We start from the raw sequence: 19,456 nt of genomic DNA on the forward strand, positions 1-19,456 counted from the left end.
TAGTCATCTTCGTCCTGCTTTCACAAGGTATTTAGGCACCTGCCGAACCACAAACTCAAGCCCAAGTACCCTGTCGAGTTGAAGCCTGTTATTTCTTTTGCAGCCTTAATCTCTTGCTACAGAGCAGTTACCAGTACCAGTGTCTGTCGTCATGTCTGCTCTAATTATGCCATGTAATTTGATGAGGGCTCTGGTGTCTGTAGGAACTTTCCACTTGGATCCATGCGTCAAGTGAAGTCCTTTGGCTGCTCTTGCTCCTGTTCACCCATCCTCCTTGCCCTTCTTGGGGAAGTGCCAGGGCAGGACAGCTGTGCCATGCCCCCAGAACCACTGGGAAACACCACTTGATACCACGGCAACATCTGGCACTGCTGGGCTGCTGTCGAACCTTGCTGTGGCAAGAGGTGGGAGCTGTACACTCCTCCCAAGCCCGCGCCATCCCACCTAACACTGGAGGGGAAGGAGGTCGCTGAGCTGTAGGCTGGGGATTGCCTGGGTTTTGCTAGTGGCCAAGTGGCCAATTCCCAGGGATGTTGATCTGCATCAAGGTCCCTGGTCCCCGCTCTGGGCAGCAGTGCCTGGGGATGTGCAGGTCCAGCTTCTGTTTGGGTTCCCATGCACTTTGCCTTGGAGCCGGCCCTGGAGTCTTCAAGTGGGTGCAAGAAAATGCTGCAAAGGCCAAAACGTCCAGGTATGTCTGTTACCTCTGGGCATGGCTGACCCTGGGAGGTGGTTATGGATGCTGGGAGAAGTTCTTGTTTTGATGTAACCGCAAAATGCAGCCTTTTCCCCTGGGTCCCCTAAAGAAGAGACCTCCTGGGACCCATCAGGAGAACACAGGCAGGGCAGTACCACCCTGCTCCCTTCCACGCCTGACTGCCTTCCATAGGGGACACACCCCAGGGCGGGACGAATGCATGATGTGGACAGAGCATAAATACCTCAAATCTTCCAGACCGGCTCTATGAGATCTCAGTCCCTCCACAAATTCACTCTGCACGGTTACAACTGCCCAGCACGCCGGCATCCTCCACATGGCAGAGAAATCACACCCCGAACAACATGGGATGTTGTAAATCCAGCTTGTAAATGATCTTCACTTCATTTTGTTTGGTCTTTCTGATGTATACCTTGCTTTATTTATTTTTTTTGCAGATGGTACTTTCTGGTGTAACAATTCTCTGCAGTTCTGATATGAAATTGGTGTATTTGTTAAAAAGTTCGTTCTATTAATTAATTTTTTTTGTGGTTTCCAAAAGCCCATTGGTGCATTGTACAATGGGGTCTTGTAGTATGTCATGAGAAAGAAAAAATATGCAGATATGTTATGGAGTGAATTTTATTTTCAAATGATTGTGTTATTGACAACTATACATATAATATATATATATATAATCAAGATACTAAGAAAAAAAATCTAAATTTACCAAAATCTGTATATTTTAATAAATGCATAAAGCTTTATTGTGTGCCTTTACATTTAAAAGTCAGACAGGAACTAATGGATTTTTAAAGAAAGACAGAGATAAATGTGTCTTAGTATCAGTTTCCATAGTAATGAAAATCTTTTAAATTAAAGACTAAACCAAAATATAACAAAAAAAATCCCATATAAATTTTGTTAAATCAATCAGTACCTGAAGTTCTGATGTTTTTTCAGTGCTAGAGATAAACTAATCTTGCCTTAAATGCTTCAAAATTTCATTTGTTCAGGATCCATTTCAATGGGCTGACTTTGGAATTTATTTGCATTGTTGTGAAAAGGAAAAAAAAGGTTATTGGTTTACACAATAAAAAAAAAAAAAGAAAAAACCCTAAAGCAAATGACCACAAGGTCGACTATTGCAGTGCGAAGCCCCGGGGAGCGCCAAGGTCCTCCCATCTTCTCATGGTGCTGCCAGCACCCACCTTCCCGCAGGGTGACGGGGGTGTCAGGGCACTGTCACCCCCTGCACAGGCACTGGGGCTGTGGGGAGGCAGGACACAACCACGTCTCCCCTTCGGGGTGGTCACAGGGCCACCAGGGTTCCCTCACAGGCTCCCTGTTTTTATTCCTGTTGGGGAGGCTGCACTCTCCCAGTGATGGGGAGCTAGAGCTGGTCCTGCTGGGGCACCAGGGACCACCAGGCCTCACACCCACCGCTCCACAGCTGAGACAAGGCATGACATGGAGCAGTGTTTCCACTCAGGAAAATGATATTTGACTCTATTTTGAGGCTTCGGGTCAGCAAACGAGCACCAAAAGCCTTCAAGAGCCAACAATGCCACGGCCAACCCAGCCTAGGAGGACCCTGCAGGGGAGCGGGGCGTTTTGGGAGGGTGCAAAGCAGGTATTACAGCTTTGATCCTTTAAAAACCAGAGAAGTTTAGTGTTCTTTGTGCTTCCTCTAAGCACTTCCCTTCTGCGGTGCCAGCACTAATTTTCTGTCCCATTCTTGGCCCCATCTCCTCATGTCCCACAGTTGCAGATGTCTGTTTCCCCTGTGGCTTCTCCAGGGTTGTTTTACTGTGTTTTTTTCTTCTCTTCCCTAAAATAAAGCTTCTTCTTCCCTGAGCAGCTTGCCCAGGGCCTTTTAAGGGTTGGATTTGGGATCAGCCACCGGTAACCTGTGACTGCGGGGAGGGCAAGCAGAGCCCCAGCACCAGCCCCTACTGAGGGTTTCCAGCCCCACGTGCTTGAAGATGCCCAGCTGCAGCCTGAGGGTGTGGACAGCAAAAAAAACCCCACAACCCTGAATGCTGCCTTGCAGGGCTCATTCATAGAATCATAAAATCATAGAATCACCAGGTTGAAAAAGACCCACCAGATCTTCGAGTCCAACCGTTCCTATTAATCACTAAACCATGCCCCTCAGTGCCTCTTCCACCTGTCTTTTAAACACCTCCAGGGAAGGTGAATCAACCACCTCCCTGGGCAGCCTGTTCCAGTGCCCAATGACCCTTTCTGTGAAAAATTTCTTCCTAATCTTCAGCCTAAACCTCTCCTGGAGGAGCTTGAGGCCATTCCCTCTTGTCCTGTCCCCTGTCACTTGGGAGAAGAGGCCAGCACCCTCCTCTCTACAACCTCCTTTCAGGTAGTTACAGAGAGCAATGAGGTCTCCCCTCAGCCTCCTCTTCTCCAGGCTAAACACCCCCAGCTCTCTCAGCCATTCCCCATAAGGCCTGTTCTCCAGCCCCTTCACCAGCTTTGTTGCTCTTCTCTGGACTCGCTCCAGAGCCTCAACACCCTTCTTGTGGTGAGGGGCCCAGAACTGAACACAGGATTCGAGGAGCAGTCTCACCAGTGCCGAGTACAGAGGGAGAAGAACCTCCCTGGACCTGCTGGTCACGCCGTTTCTGATCCAAGCCAAGATGCCATTGGCCTTCTTGGCCACCTGGGCCACTGCTGGCTCATGTTCAGTCGCTGTCAACCAACACCCCCAGGTCCCTCTCCTCCAGGCAGCTTTCCAGCCAGACTTCTCCTAGTCTGTAGCTGCACAGGGTTGTTGTGCCCCAAGTGCAGGACCCAGCCTTTGGCCTTGTTAAACCTCATCAGGTCATGAACAGCTGCCTGGGTCACTCTAGCAGCACCAACACCTTGCCAAAAAAAAAAGCCCTCAAGCATCTCGGACCAACTTTCCTGTGCTTTTTGTTCCCGGTTTGCTTAAGGGCCATTTGCAGGGCAACTTTCCAGCAGCTTTCTGCTCTGAGGTCTCCCACACTGCCATCGGCCTTGGGGTTAACCATGAAAACCGCCCTTGGTTTCACACAATCCACAATCCCCAGGCAGCCTGCACAAGCTGGCACGTCTGTGCGCCACCCCGCCGCCCGTGGCACCCGCACATCAATGGCAGCACTTATAGAGGCTCTGCAGCGCATACAACAAGCGCCTGTGCCCGGCCTGTGATGTAATGGGCACAAGTGTCCTGCCGATGGCCCCGCGCCGTGGGTACATTCATTGTATAGGGTGGCAGCAACGCATAGCCTGCACAACAGAGATGCCTTCAAGGCTTCCCGGTACTAACGGCAGATGCTAGAGCTGCTGCCTCTCTCTTGCTCAGACACCATGGAGCACAGCCATCCTCCTTTTTCACCGCTTTTAGATGCTTGGTCATCCACCTTCTACACTCCTTTTAAATGCTCCATCCTCAGCTCCCCACACAGAGGAGGCGAGGGGTGGGAGCTGCAGCATCCTTGCCCAAGGCTGTGTTGCCTAGTTTGAGTTCTCTGACTGAAGCAGCCCAAGATCAAAGGACAGTCCCCAGTCCACCAAGGCTTTAGTAGCAGCCTTGTTTTCAAATTCTTTTCCATCACACCAAGCAATTTGGTTGATCCTCTCCTCTGCTTGCTCAGTCCCCCTTTATACACACAACACCTGGGCTTTTCCCTTTGCCCATACCTGAACATCAGCTATCACAGAATCACAGAATCACTCGGTTGGAAAAGACCCACAGGATCATCGAGTCCAACCATTTCCATCAACCACTAAACCATGTCCCCGAGCACCTCGTCCACCCATGCCTTAAATCCCTCCAGGGAAGGTGACCCCACCACCTCCCTGGGCAGCCTGTTCCAGTGCCCAATGACCCTTTCCATGATAAATTTTTCTCTGATGTCCAGCCTGAACCTCCCCAGGCAGAGCTTGAGGAGATGTTCTTTATTAACTACTCCTCTTTTCCTGCTCCCAAAGCCTGGCTTACATGAATTATTTGAATGGAGTTAACATTTCTGGGAACAGATGGGATTTTGTACCAGTGTAATTAAATTGCTACAGCCTCTGGTAAGGACAGAGTTAGATCTTGATCTTACACAGTTTTAATCAGAGCGATGACCCCAGATCAGACTCTTATTTCAGTTGAGAGTGCTTCCAGCAACATGACTTCTCAATTTCAGCATGACCAGGCAGTGCTGGGGGTGTATCTTCACCGCCTCGGTGGGTTTCTAAGTCTCCCTGATATAAAAAGCACCATGAGTCGGTATGAATGGTGCAAGCTGCTATCAGGGACATCGAAAGAATGAAAGGATAAGACAGCGGTCAGTACCACGCAGGAAGATTATTCATATTTTAAATATTCAAAAAAACCACCCCAAAGACCCATTAAATTCCACAGCAGAGCAGAATCTCTCATCCTGAACTGCTATTAAAAAGAAAAAAACCACTATTCAAAATCATTGGGGAGCCCCTGTCATGGAAAAGCTGGCTATGGAAACATACAGGAAGGATGGAAAAAAAAGAAGCAGTGGTTGCAGGTACTCAGTTATTTATTGTACAGTATTTCACTGAAAGTACAAAGGCATCATCAGTATTCACCAGAATTGTACTGTAACAGGTACATTATACTCTGTGTTAAAATACGCTACTTTTTAATGATGCAAGACAGAACACAAATTTAGAGGAAGAAAGTAAGGAGTTTAAAAAAAAACGCAAAAATACTTTTTTTAGTAACTGATCTGTACAAAGGAAAAAAAAGAAAAAAAAAAGAAACCAAACCAGAGGGCGGGGATTAGAGCCCCTGAAGTCATTTAAACTACATAAAAAGGCACTGTTATCTACCATTAGGACCTTTGCGTTCTGTTTCCTTCATACTGATGACTGTGGGGGTGAGGGAAAAACTGTTACTAAAATGATCAAAATCATACAAAAGTATTTACAGAGAAAGGCAGAAAAAATTCCCCTACTCTTGTTCCAAAAGAGAAACATTTACCCAGTTGGAAAGCACAGCCTTCCTCCCTACCCTCTCGCCCGAACCGTGCCAAAGCAGTGACCTTGAAGAGGGGAAAGCAAATAGTGATGTGGTGGGAGAAGCTGCCAGAGTCCTTCTAACAATGGGAAAGTGTCTCTCTTTTTTCTGTTTTATTGCTTTAAACTCTCCTATAAATCAGGGGAGCTAGAAAATAAAATAAAAACCCTAAAACCCACACGACAACCCCAAACCATCTGAGTCATCCTGGCTGCGAGGAGATGGGGTGGGTGGTCGGGAGAGAATGGGGAGGACCAAGAGGTAGGGCTGGCTGGAGCTTTCTTTCTAGAGAAGAGGGGAACAGATGGGGAGAATAACGCTTCGAACTACCAGACATTTGTGCTGCTTTTCTAAATCTTCCCCTGGGAGCCTGACAGCAGTGTGTGTCAGTAGAAGCAAACCCAGGGCGCACAAACCCACCAGCCAAAGCATCTGACGGCAGCCGTGGGACGTCCCCAGGATGCTTACACGTGAGCGCTCTTCGCATGGGTCGGGGAGCTGGATCCCGAGGCGTAGTAGAAACGGTTTTCACCGAACGTTTGGGCGTCTCCTGAGCAGCAGACGATGACGCAGCCACCAAAGAGGCAGAGGGCAGAGCCAATCCAGCCCGTGTACAAGGAGTAGCCAAAGCTCATGATGGTGGTCTCGCGGTGGGCACACACGGGAAACCAGATAGTAGCAACAACGCCGCACATGGCTGGGGAGAGACAGAAAGGAAAGGTGAGTCAAGTTGTGTCCCCGCCACGAGGACATAAAGCATGGCAAAGGGGAGATAAGGCTCTGCAGGACAGGGGACAAAGGGGAAGCCCGTCCTTCCTCCCTTGCAAGTCCCATGGTGGGACCTAGGAGCACCAGGGCTTAGTCCAAGAGATCTCTGAGCAGGAGGCAGGATGGGAGCCTCAAGGGGAGAGAGATTAAGAGAGAACAGCCATCCCTCTCAGGCACCAACAAACAAAAAGAAGAAACAACTGCTGCGTGACAAAATCTGATATATTTATTACAAGGGAAACAGATTTGTTCCCTAGAAATATCTTTAAGGGGGAAGGATGAAAGTCATCTCTGAAACTGATGCTCTGGAGAGCTGCAGAATTAGGAATAAATTAGATATGAAGCAAAACCACAAAAGCTGTATGCACTGGTGACACAGCAAAATCAGTGGGCCAGAGACAACTGGCTTAAATCACCGTTTCTGCATGAACTCACATGCTACATCCTCTGCCCGTGTCAATCTGTATCACTGCAGTTGCTCTGCTCAGTGCTGGGTTTTTTTTACTCAGAAGAAAATGTCTCACAGCTCTGGAAAGCAGGGTCCACATCCCTATGGAAAATTTCTCTAATTCAAATGATGGGAGGCGAATGCAGCAAGGCTCTCCAGAAACTTATTGAATTGAATAGAAATGGGACCTCATCAGAAGGGAAAACAGAATTTTTACCTACAGTCTGCTACGGGTCAAAAAATGACCAGAGACTTAAAATTTTGCTTGAAATGCCATACATTTTTTCCACAAACGACAGGAAGGCTGACAGAGTGCTGCAAGGACTGCTAGGCAAGTGACAAGTGAAGTAAATACCTTCAGGACAGCAAAGCGTGTTCAAATGCAGCACTTTGCAGACAGTCAGGCTAGGGACCACAGTGTTTCGGAGTGTAACACGCATGCATGGTTTGCTCCAAGTAGGGAAAAACCATGTGTTCTGCATTCTCCTTGTGCCACACAAGGTCACACTCGGTCCTGCCTCCATCCTCCAAAGTCCTCACATGCACTGAGGGCAACAGGAGTCGATGGTGTTAATTACCTCACAGAAGCAGCTCCTAAAACAATACTCCTTTATGGCCTGTACATCTGAGAAGAATTAATCTGTCAATATTTACTTGCCTCCAGGACAAGCTGTGCAGGACTCCATCCTTGTGGCTATCAGAGAATCAGAGCAAAACAATAACAGGACTGTGGCAGTGTTACAGATTTCCTCCGACCGCGTTAAAAGGTATCTGGGAGGCAGTGTCAAAAAGTTAAGGTTGCAAGAGGGAAAAAAGGGGATGAGATTAAAAATAAAATTGTTTAGTTAAAGAGGAGAACAAACCGTAGCTCCTGGCTGGTACAGCAGAAAACCCATCCTCAATAGCTGCAGTTATTGTGAAAGAAAATATTTTCTTATGGAAAAGAGAAGAACATTTGAAGGATGCTAATAAAGCCAGAAATAATTTCGGGCCTCCTCAAAGCAAGGACCCCGTGGCTTTGGAAGGAATTTTTGTAGAAGGCAGGGAGGGGAGAACAGCATTTCTCCTGCATGTGGATCAGTCCTGAGAACAGCTCATGAGCTTCTAACGCTTTAAAACAAAAATGTATCAGTTGGGAATCCACAAAGCATTCTAATGGGCTTCAGAAAAAAGATTCTTTGTTGTCCGAAAAGACACAATCATCTTTTCTTCTTCTGTTAGCAGTAAATACATATATATATATATTTATGTCCATAAACTGTAAAAGCCTTATCTATCCAGACCCTCCCCCACAATACAGGACACTTGTGCTGGGGTGAGAAGAGCTCTCAGGGCCTTTAATACAATAACATCTCTTGTGCATGTGGCTGAACTACATGTAAAACCACCTTATTTTAATGCTGACAGTACTAGAAAACTGAGAAACACCAGCCAAAGACTTTGCATGGGTTAGTTTGACCTCTCTGTCTTTGGAGGCCACCAGCTGCTAGCAGTCACCAGTGACCCCATTGCTCAGCAAGAGGAACACCCAGAAACAGGACTGGATTTCATAGCTCTGCAGAGATTCGATTGGGCTGTAAATCCTCTGAGAAGATGGGAAAAGGTTGCTCTGCAGTTGCAACATTTCCAGGTGAACCAAAATTTTGGTCTAGCTGTGTCACGGTGAAAGGCCAAAAACGAAGTTGAATTGCCAAGAAACCCAAAGGAATTGGAAAAGGATTTTCAGGGCAAGTTTCAAGTACTAAAAACCTGCCTCCACCATGAAACTCTTTGAACAGGAATTATTACCCTTTCTCTTTAGTGCTGAGAGACCCTTTTCCTCCCCCTAAGTACAAGTGTCTTCAGATGGTGGAGCTGCTGGAGTCAATATAGCGTAGCAGAAAGGTAAAAGAAAGTCTCCAAACAGAAGGAATATTTGCTATTAGACCAACTATGTTGGTTGGAAAAACAGGCATGTTTGAGAGCACACACATATTGGAAAGCTTGCCTGCCTTTTGCAGATATAGTAGGCAGGTCTGTAAAATCCACTGCCTCTATCTGCAAGAGTTGTCTCAGTAATAGATGGTGTGGTTCTTGTTCTCTCAGATCACTGTGAATCCACAGGGACACATCCCAGGCTCCCAGCATTTTCAAGTCCTTTTTGACTATGGACTTATAGTGACTCAATCAGGTGAGCTGAAACTCTTAATATTCTACATTACAAGCATATTCTAACCAAACAGAAGTACACAAGAAGCACAGGAGGTGGGGGAGGTGAGGGAGATAGAGCAGGACTACTCTAACTCAAGGGACAGTAAGCCCCTGCCAAATTCCTTAACAGTAAGTTAAAGGCTTTCTGCAGAAGAAAGACTACTTCTCTTTCACAGCTAAATATAATCATTCTGAGTTGCTGCCTCAAAGTCACACAGATTTCTCTTTCAAAGATTTTGGCTGAAATAATAGATATCCATGGTTATTTTTTTCCGTATTCAAGGCAATAGTTTTATCTTGGTTTCTATGGTTTTACAAGTTAAGCTCATACAGTGTCCAGAAAAAAATTATTAATATCCTGTATATAGTTTACAATAGCAAATAGGGTCATTTTGCAGTAGTAATTCTAAATAACTAATGTAATTTTTGTCTGTGTTTTCCAGTGTTTCACCTATGTTAGGAAAAAGCCTGCTTGGTTAGCAGCACGGGGTCTCCTGAATTAGCACCAACAACACAGGATGGGCCAGGGTTTTTCCATCAACACTAGCGTGGGCAGTGTTTTCATACTGCCTCAGATCAAACCTCTGCTGATGGTTGATTTCGGAAATAAATCAATTCTCTCGGACAGATAGGATCAAACAAAGACATAAATACATCAGCAGGCAGGATAGGAGGGTGTGCACACAGGTTGAACTCTGCAGCCTGCTATTATCAGCAACAGAAAAATCAATGGAATATCTGAGCCCATTGTTTTCCTGGCAACTCTTCAACTTTTTTTTTTCGCTTGGTTGGGTTTTTTTTTCCACACTGTTTCAACCTGTTTTCCTTTTTAAACAAATTTCAACGACAAACTGCTATCCCTTCCCTAAGCAACAAGTGAAGTTTGCCATGGGCCAGTTTGCCTGATCACATCTCAGCTCTCTACTTCTGCAATGTTAGTGAGAGTTTTAGGGTTCATTTTCTTTTCAAGAGAGCTCTGGGAGTTGGTCTCCACTTAGAGGAAAAGGCTGGAACCCATGTGGTTGTTCAAAACCACAGATGAGAGTTCAGTAGCCAGAGGGCAAATAAGATCAGTGCAGGGCATATTTCTCCTAGAATATAATTAATTTTAAATCAGTATTATGATTTTTGAGGCCCGATTCTTGCTTATTGAATGCCCTGAAAAGGTAACACCTCATTTGGCAAACAACAGATCATTAATCAGCTTAAATAATGTCAAAGTCCCAAGCTCTGTACAGTATTCATCTTCTGAAGGGACTGTCTTGCTGATCAGCCTGGAAAAATTTGGGGGTTGTAAAAATAATGTGGATTGTTTTGTGGGTTTAAAAAAAAAAAACAAACAAGCCCTAAGAGCAAAAGGAGCATATTTATTCTTTCTTTGTGATCCGATAAAAACAGCATTATTGTAACTGCGACTAAAACATTGTGATCAGGCTGCTGTTCTCAGCCCAGATCATTCAGGACATCAGCAACACGAGCAAATCACTTCACCTACAGATGCTTCAAAATTCACAGAGGTAAAAATCAATAAGAAGTCCAAATTCAGCCCAAAGAGCATTCAACTGACAATGTTTCTGTAAATACTTCATTTTCTCATGGGACCTACTTAGTGGGAAAACCATGTTGTGAGGCAGAGAGGCCTATGGAACACCACAAGTCCCCTCCTCTATCCTCTCCCACCTCCTGTCCTCCCTAGTGTTACACCACGGCAAGACCAGGATGGGAAAGGGGCACACGAGACACCAAACCTTGGTGCGATGCTGCAGGATACGGGATTTCACTTGTCCTAACGCAGTGTTAGCTGATGCTGCCACTGCAATTTGTTTGCCACATGTCCGGGTCCTGTAATCCCATCGCCCTTTGGCAAAGCAGATCATAGAATCATAGAATAACCAGGTTGGAAGAGACCCACCGGATCATCGAGTCCAACCATCGAGTCCAAGATCTAAGGGCAATACTCTCGCCTCCACATCTGCAGCCACGTGAACGGGGCTGACCCACAGCATCTGAAAACTCACACCTGTCTGCGAGCTTTGCTGGGCCTCTCCCACCCTGGGCAGGGGAAATTGGGCAGAGAAAATTCCTTCAGCGCTGACATTTCATTCACAGGCAGAAAAAAAAACCAACCCACTTTTTCTTTCCTTTTGCTAAACCCAAGTAAGTGACTCAAGGTTTTGGGACAGGGATGAAGGCTATGTCCCAGCAACTCTCTGATGTGACTGTTCATGATCAGGATGTCCTAAACAGGCCCTAAAAAACTGATTTTAGGTATTCCACCTGTGGCAATGTGCCCTTAAACCCCACAAATATTCAAAGGGCCCCTTAGTCTCAGCTCCTTGGATTTCAGATGTACCAACTTGTACTAGTTGCTTCCCAATAAGGCACCAGAGGAGGGATCGCTTCAAGGAAGGAGTGTCCAGAGGACAGTCCCTCTGAGCCTGCAGCTATATCCAGTGCCTACTTGAAAAACAATAAGGAGAAGAAGAAGACGACGGGCATGATGTCAGCATGGGCTGCCAGTGGCCAGCAGAGCCACACAAAGAGGCCACTTTTCCCCACCCCTCCTCCTCTGCCGCGCAGACGGGTAAAAACAAGGCACTGCAGCCTGTTGCTGAGATGACGAGGCTTCAAGAACATGCAGGTGTTGCACTGGGGACAATGAGCTCCACAGTCTGCACTGCTCAAAACAATCTCCTCCACAGCCACTGAGGACGGGAAGAAATTCCCAGGGGAACTCGGAGGCCAAGGGCAAGGCTGGCCAGAGGGGGTTGGGAGGTACACAGGACTTGTCACCCCTCTTCCAAGGTCCATGTCACCTGCTTGCTCCCTCCCTTGCTGTCCCCACTCATCTGCCTGCTTCCCCTCTCACACACCTTGGCTTACATTGACCTGGCTGTGTCTGCGATGCCCAGAGAAATTTGGAGGCTATCCTTTCCCTGTAAGCATCCAGGGAATTCAGACCCTTTTCCAAAACCAGCACCGCTTCCACAGCAAACCGGCAAAACCAGTGCACACAGGCAGCTGCCTGCAAGCAACCGCTATCGCGCTCCAGCAGGCATGGGCAGTGGCTGTGCCCAAGGACTCCAGAAGACAATGCACAGTAGGGTTTTGCAGCCCTCCCCTCTTCTCCCTGCTTCACTCCCTGCCTCCTGCCTTTGTCCCCCCACTCCTGTTCATGCTTTTTGTTTGCCCCACAGACTGTGGCGACGCTGGAGAGCTTCAGGATCAGCCCAGCCTGGACAACCATGCTTTTAGGTGAACATGCTCAACCAGCTTGCCCCACACCACCCTGAAGCAGCAGACGACCTCCAGCTCCCCACACACACACAGGGCCAGCGGATGACTTACCCAGGAGGATGATGAGGATCCCTCCCAGCTGGGACCGCCGGTACTTGGCAGCTCCAGGCTCGTGGCCCATCCGGATGCAGGGCAAGACCGTTATCAGCAAGAAGATAGCAGGAAGGCCCAGAACGGAGGCAGCGATCATCAGTGCTCGACAGGCTTGGACATAACCTGTTGGCAAGGCAAGGAAAGAGGATTTTGATTATTCAGCACAAGAGAAGGAGACCTTTGGACAAAGGCTCCTGTTTGATTAGCTCCCAAGACTTGCATGGAGTATGGGAGACAGGTTCAATCCTTTATGTAAACAATTAAATCTTCATTAGGCATTAGACAGTGAGGCTGCAGTACCGTGGTTAGTGCATGAACACAGGATGTCCAAGCGCAAAATTTTCCAGTGAACGAATAGCGCTGTCTGGAATACACAAACTCCTCCCAGCAAGATGCTGTGGAATCATGGAGCTAGGAAATATGGTGAGGGAAAGTAAGAGAAATCGCTACGAAGGAGTTTTCCTGTGTTTTCACACAGAGAGTTTTGGTTAAATGAGAATTCAAAGTCTTAAAGAACAGCTTGCTGTGAGCCCAGAGGAGGGCCGCATAGTTGAAGACCCACTACCAAAACAGGCAGGTCCGTGAGATGCTACCACCGGCCACCCTGAGGATCTAAGGACTGTTGATCTCGGAGGAGAAGGGATGCTCACCAACGGCAGCAACATCCCAGTGCTGCATCTCAGGAGTCCAGCCAGGTAGTGGGGTTTCAGAGGAGTCCTATGGCTCAAGCTGACCACTGGCACGGCTCTTCCTTAGTCGCTTGACTTGTCGTAACCAAGGGCCACATTATTCCTGAGTCCCTATGGACATCATGAGATCATCTGGTGTTTCAGCAGTTACCATCCCTCTCCTGCCTGCCCCTGTGCAGCACCAGACAGTGAGAAACAAGAGCAGCCAGGGACTGTGGGCATGTTGGGCAGGGAGGTGCTGTTTCTACCACTCAGTGAGGGTCCGTGTATAATAACATATATATTTTTTATATTTATAGATAATGTATGTATTTTTATGTATTCGTAAATTTAAAATGGATCTATAATAAGATATATATATATAAAAATAAACAAAACCAGGTTGTTGCTTGCAAGCAAAAGAAAAGAACAAGTGTCAGGTTTGCCCCAGTGCCTGGTGAACATCCACCAGCTCTCAGGACAGTCTCAGCAGAGCGACTGTGTTGGCTCTCTCTCCCCTCTTATTAACAAAATGAAGCCGCTACATGCAGACACACAGTTTTGTGAGGCCTTATACAATATCAGCAAAAAAAGGAGCCTCAAGCAGGTCCCGCTGACATACAGATGAGACATCAGGAATGAGTATTTTACTGTGCCTGGAAATGCAGACTCAGTGGATATTGAATATTTGCTTGATCTTTCAAGAGGAAACTTAACAAAAAGTTACCTGAGGAGTTCAGGACAGAAAACAAGATCCTAAACAAAGAAGCTGGTAATGCCCAGTGTGTTTTCTGTGCTATTGATCCCGATTAAACAAGCATACAAACACATTCATATAAGGGCTTGAGTCTGGCAATAAAAGGCTCTAAATACATTCCAGCTGTCAGGCACACCAGGATAAATTTCTCTCCAGTGGAAAGCTGTGGGTATCAAATGGGTTACAAGCAGGAGCATCTTATTTTGTGATTTGTTTCTGCTGGAGAGAAGCATTGCTTTCTGCTGCTGAAAGACCTCTTCATCTATTTATTACATTTCATTCAATAATGTTTTTCTGGGGCAAGCCTTTTCTTTGTCTTGTGCACCAGATCATATTGAACAACAGTAGCAACAAGGAAGGTAAACCTACTAAAATACAGGTATACATAGCAAAAGGAAGAATAAGAACTAGTCTGAGAGATTCAATATTGCTCAGCAATATGTGATGCAGAAAAGGCTCTGTAACAGAGATTTGGGAATAATCTTTCTAACCTCTTGTGAAATTATTTTCACAGCAGCCTAAACAAATAAAACACAAAGAAAAGGAATGGTTATTTCTACCCCATCAGCTTTGGAAGATGCATCGCTGAAATGCTAGAGGAGGTGTAATCTAAAACACAGCAGAGTGAGTGAAGAAGCACTACAGAGTTAACAGTGATTGAAACAGGAAGGATCATTAACTAAACTTACAGGGATAAGACCACGCAAGACATTGGCAGGTTTAATTAACTCAAAAGATGTATTAATGCTGATGGAATACCATGCTTAATTTTTGCTTTGCAGTAAACTAGATGAAAATTACTATATAATTAGAAAATATCGAGACAAGTTAAGTGCAGTTACATCTGTTTGCTATGTAAAAAGTTCCATCTCGCCTTAAAACATGCGGGAAGCATAAGATCATCAAGGCTAATGACAATCTTCTAAAAACTTAAAAGCCATAGCAGCATTCATAATAGATGCTGAAAGATTCATTACACTCAAAATCATTTTAAGGCACAAAACCTTAACATTTGTGGTAGTTCATCATCATCTCAAAGCAACGCTCAGAATATTCTATTACATCTCGAAGTATCACACCTCAATATACCATATGTTGGGCAACGTAGTCTGGATGCGAGATGCGAAAGGAACAGCAAGCATTTACGAGGAGCAATGATTAAACATTAACCGAACTTCAATAGCCACAGATAACACGATACCTGGGTACAATTAAAACCAAGTATAATTCAATGATAATTACATTAAGAGGCACCATTCCCATTCTCTAGCGCATTTAATAGACCATCTCCTGCGCTGATGAATTTGAAGGAGCTTCGCCATCGATTCCTCCGGCAGCAGGACCTGCACTGCTCAGAGCAAGGCTTTGCTCCTCACCTCTGGGTGGGAAGGGGGAGGAGAGGATGCACACACCTGGCAGTATGAGGATGTCCACGAGGGGCTTGCAGTGATAGAGACCTGTTGCCATGACACAGTCTGCCCACAGCCCCTTGGAGCCCAGCTCGTCCATCTTCCTGCAGGTGGTGATGGTGTAGCCGCAAGTCACCACCCAGTCATTGGTGGCCGTTGCCACAACCACCCCGATCCACCCGATAAAACTGCAGACAAATCCAGCCAGGTGCAGGCAGGTGGCCACCATGCCGATCCCTTGGTGGGGCAAGCTGGACAGGAGAGCGCCTGTAGGGGTTCAGGGCCAGCCAGCAAGCTCCCTGCTGCAGATCCTGGCTGCTGGGACCTTCTGCAAGCAGCACAGACGGGTGTTTGGGAGGATGAGGTCCCAACTCCCACCCTGGGAGGGGTCAGAGCTGCCTCCAGCCCCACGTTGCATGGGAGGAGCAAGTGGGGAGCCCCAACTTCTGCCGGTTCATCAAGAGAGGCAGAGGGGAGGAGGAGACACGGGACTACACCCACTCATGCTGGAAAAACAAACCAGACTCTCTTATTCGAATGCAAACAGCCTGACTATTCAAAATGTAGCATCAAGGGAGAAAAATTAAGGCAGTGTTTTCGAGCTGAAGATAAGTGATCACACTGGTACCCCTTCATGGAAAGACAGGGCAAGAAACGTGGTGGACAGAGTCATTCACGAGGTGGAATCGATCATCTCATCAAAGCCACCAGCACAGCTGCAGTAAATGGACAAAATAGCCTTGATCTTTTCTGGTGCTTTCAGTAACTGAAAAACCATAAAGGACTCATCACTGCATTTTTCTGCTTGTGACTGTGTTTTCATAAGTATTGACTAACACTCAGGGAGGCTTAAATATGTTTAATGGCATTTTCTTTCAGTTTTTTTGAATAATTTAGAAAAAGCAGCTTTCACTCAAACTTATCGGGGTGTAAATTCTAGTCTACTCGCTAGAACAAGGAACAGCCACTTCACAATGTCAACGTGAAAGAAAAAGAAAAAAAAAACCCAAAACAAACAAAAAACCCACAGCCCGCTCTGTATCAGGAGAAACAGGCAGGGAGGATGTTTTCCTAACTTGACTTTGTATTTTCACAAACACAGATCTATGTTACCAGGTGCCAACACACCCCTAATGAAATTCCCTCACTGTGCATCCTCCAGTGCTGCTGATTTTGCGAGGGGGAGGTTGGAGATGTGCCTGGAGAGACATAAAACGTGCGTGGAGAGACCACTAGCGGAGATGTGTCTGCACTGCTGGGGGAACGGGACACGGGAGGGGCAGGACAAGGAATGGGATTCATTCCCAGAGCTGTTAGTGAAAAGACAGACTGGAAGCTACAGCGCAGGACAAGGCGCCAGGAATGAAATATATCCTGCTCTTCATCTAAAGGTCTTGTTTGCCATTTTTTAGCAAACAAAGTGAAAAACATGAACAAGATCATCCTAAGTTTCATCTCATGTTCCTTAGATTCCAACTTCAAAGGCACGATTCAAAATTCAAGAACGCAAGACCACAGTTTTGTCAAAGCTTCGTCTGAACTCAGGAGTTACTACATAAATAGTTGAAAATTAATATAAAAGCTCCTCTTTTAAGATAAAGAGCAATTTAATAGTGGTTTTCAGAAGAGCAACAAAGCTGGTGAAGGGGCTGGAGAGCAGGTCTTACGAGGAGCAGCTGGGACAGCTGGGGGTGTTTAGCCTGGAGAAGAGGAGGCTGAGGGGAGACCTCATTGCTCTCTACAACTACCTGAAAGGAGGTTGTGGAGAGGAGGGTGCTGGCCTCTTCTCCCAAGTGACAGGGGACAGGACAAGAGGGAATGACCTCAAGCTCCACCAGGGGAGATTTAGGCTGGACATTAGGAAAAAATTCTTCACAGAAAGGGTCATTGGGCACTGGAACAGGCTGCCCAGGGAGGGGGTTGAGTCACCTTCCCTGGAGGTGTTTAAGGGACGGGTGGACGAGGTGCTAAGGGGAATGGTTTAGTGTTTGATAGGAATGGTTGGACTCGATGATCCGGTGGGTCTCCTCCAACCTGGTTATTCTATGATTCTATATGATTCACATTTGGTTTATATTGTTGATTACTCCTTGGGTTTTGTCATCGGGTTTTTTTTCTACTTTTGCAATGCAATTCCACCTTTCTACCCAGCTTATCCTTCTACTGCACCCACTTCAGGTGGGGGAAGCTGCTACTTACACCCAGCCACCACTTTCACGGCCTCTAGGTTTCGGTTCTCGGTGGATTTAATCTTTCCCCAGACACTACTCCTGCTCATTTGTTATTCAGGGGATAAACTTGCCATCTCTTGAGTGAAACCAGTATTGTTCCACATCTTGGACCACACAATTGCATTGAACAGATCAAGTGTCTCCTCCTGAATCTGGAAGGAGATATGCTGACGGATAAATATGTCCCAGCCTCTCCCCTTTGCTGACTCTGTTTGCATCTTTTCAGTCCGGCATTTCCTCCTTCGAAAAGTGAAGCACCCTGTAAATTAAACATCTGGTCTGCTTGCATCAAGTATAACTGTACGCAGCTTAATATTGTTCTTTGGTCAACACCAGGGATAAGGATACACAATCACTTTGGGATAACTAATCCCAACCTCTGTCAGCTGCATCACACAATCCTTTGAGTTTTAAAACCATACGTATTCCCTAAATGATGCCGATGCTTCCATTTCTAACATACTTCAAAATAGCTTGTTTTTCTTTGAAGTACCACAAATTTTTTGCAACCTCTTGACATCCCAAGGCTGAGATTAGAAGCACTGCATGTCTTAACACACAAATCCCCAACGTTCTAACATGCTGCAGGATATGAATTCCCAGGCTGCGGACACATGCTCCTCTCACTGTCTCCTACGGTTACAGTTTCCTTAACCACAAAAGTGTCTTACACTGCCACGTTTTCCTTCACAAATGCATTTAACAAAGAGGAGGAAGCATCTCAACTGACAAAAAGTGAATTTTACACTTGTGTTACCAGCACTATTCAACAGTGCTTGATCTGGTACCCGCAGGGCACAGCTTGAATTATTTCATTGACGTTGATAGGCACAAAAAACATTTACTGTGTTGTCCCCGTTAAAAATAAAACAATCCAGTATTTAAGAGAATGCAAGTTACTATGCTACAAGGGAACAATGACTCACAAGATCAATAAAATAAGAAGTTAATGACTTACCAGCTCTACGCTAAATAAATGGATGGTCTTGAGGCTATGTTCTTAAAATCTGCCATTCTTAAAGGAAGTGCCACCCATGCATTTATTTCAGACACAGCGTGAACACCTTAAAAAATCAGTCTTTTTACCCTGCTACTCAAGCAGGTTTTCCCTGATCACCATTGTTCTCTCTGACAAATAGCATACATTCCAATTAGTCACACTCAGAGGAGATATCAACACCCTACAACTTTTTCTCATACAAGTGACTCACCTTTAACTTTTTCTTTGCAGGATTTTTCAGCCTGATAGCTTCTCACTTGCTTGGAAATATAGCAGCATAAAAATATAACATGGCATGCAGAAATAAGCAGGGTTACCTTTTTAATTGGTACAGCTTGTTGATTTTCTTCCATACTAAACACTGAGTCCATTAAAATATTACCAGTTTCATCTTCATCCTGGTTAATAGTGCGCATTTCTCTCTTCAGCGGTAAAGTACAGACAAGTACATGCTAGCATCAAGCATTTGCACTAATTTGAAACAAAACCAGAATTTCCTATATGCAAGAACAGTATTTTAAAACAAGGACATAAGCATTTTTGCTCTGGTTTAATGGGAAGGGAAAAGATGTTCTAAAGTGCGTGTGTGACTGCACTTTCTCACCTGTCAAGAAACTCCAACTCCCACTATGAATACAAACACCTAGAAAAATCTCTAAAATACTTCTGGTAGTAAATTAGATGGTTTTATTATGATCTGGCTTTTTATTTTACAGTGACCAATGAAACATTGCCTATAGTTGTAAGTGGTGGAAACCCAGTCTAGGTGGAAAACTCATTCACATATAGCTTACAGGACAGCTCCCTCTTTTCTTATTGCCTTCTTTCTCTCTCTTCTATTGTGCATTTTCTGCTATTTAAACTCCCTAATAACA

General features: G+C 45.7%; 1 protein-coding gene across 1 annotated transcript; it reads right to left on the reverse strand.

The window, feature by feature from the left end:
- Window positions 1–5,230: 5,230 nt before the first annotated feature.
- Window positions 5,231–15,714, reverse strand: CLDN11 (claudin 11). Its single transcript, XM_069864545.1, has 3 exons — window positions 15,354–15,714; window positions 12,475–12,639; window positions 5,231–6,417 (listed from the first exon to the last, which is right to left on the reverse strand). Exons 1-3 carry the CDS (start codon window positions 15,577–15,579, stop codon window positions 6,185–6,187), a joined length of 624 nt encoding a protein of 207 aa, XP_069720646.1. The 5' UTR covers window positions 15,580–15,714; the 3' UTR covers window positions 5,231–6,184.
- Window positions 15,715–19,456: the final 3,742 nt, after the last annotated feature.

This window comes from Phaenicophaeus curvirostris, chromosome 10 (assembly GCF_032191515.1).
Source record: "Phaenicophaeus curvirostris isolate KB17595 chromosome 10, BPBGC_Pcur_1.0, whole genome shotgun sequence".
Classification (NCBI taxonomy): Eukaryota; Metazoa; Chordata; class Aves; order Cuculiformes; family Cuculidae; genus Phaenicophaeus; species Phaenicophaeus curvirostris.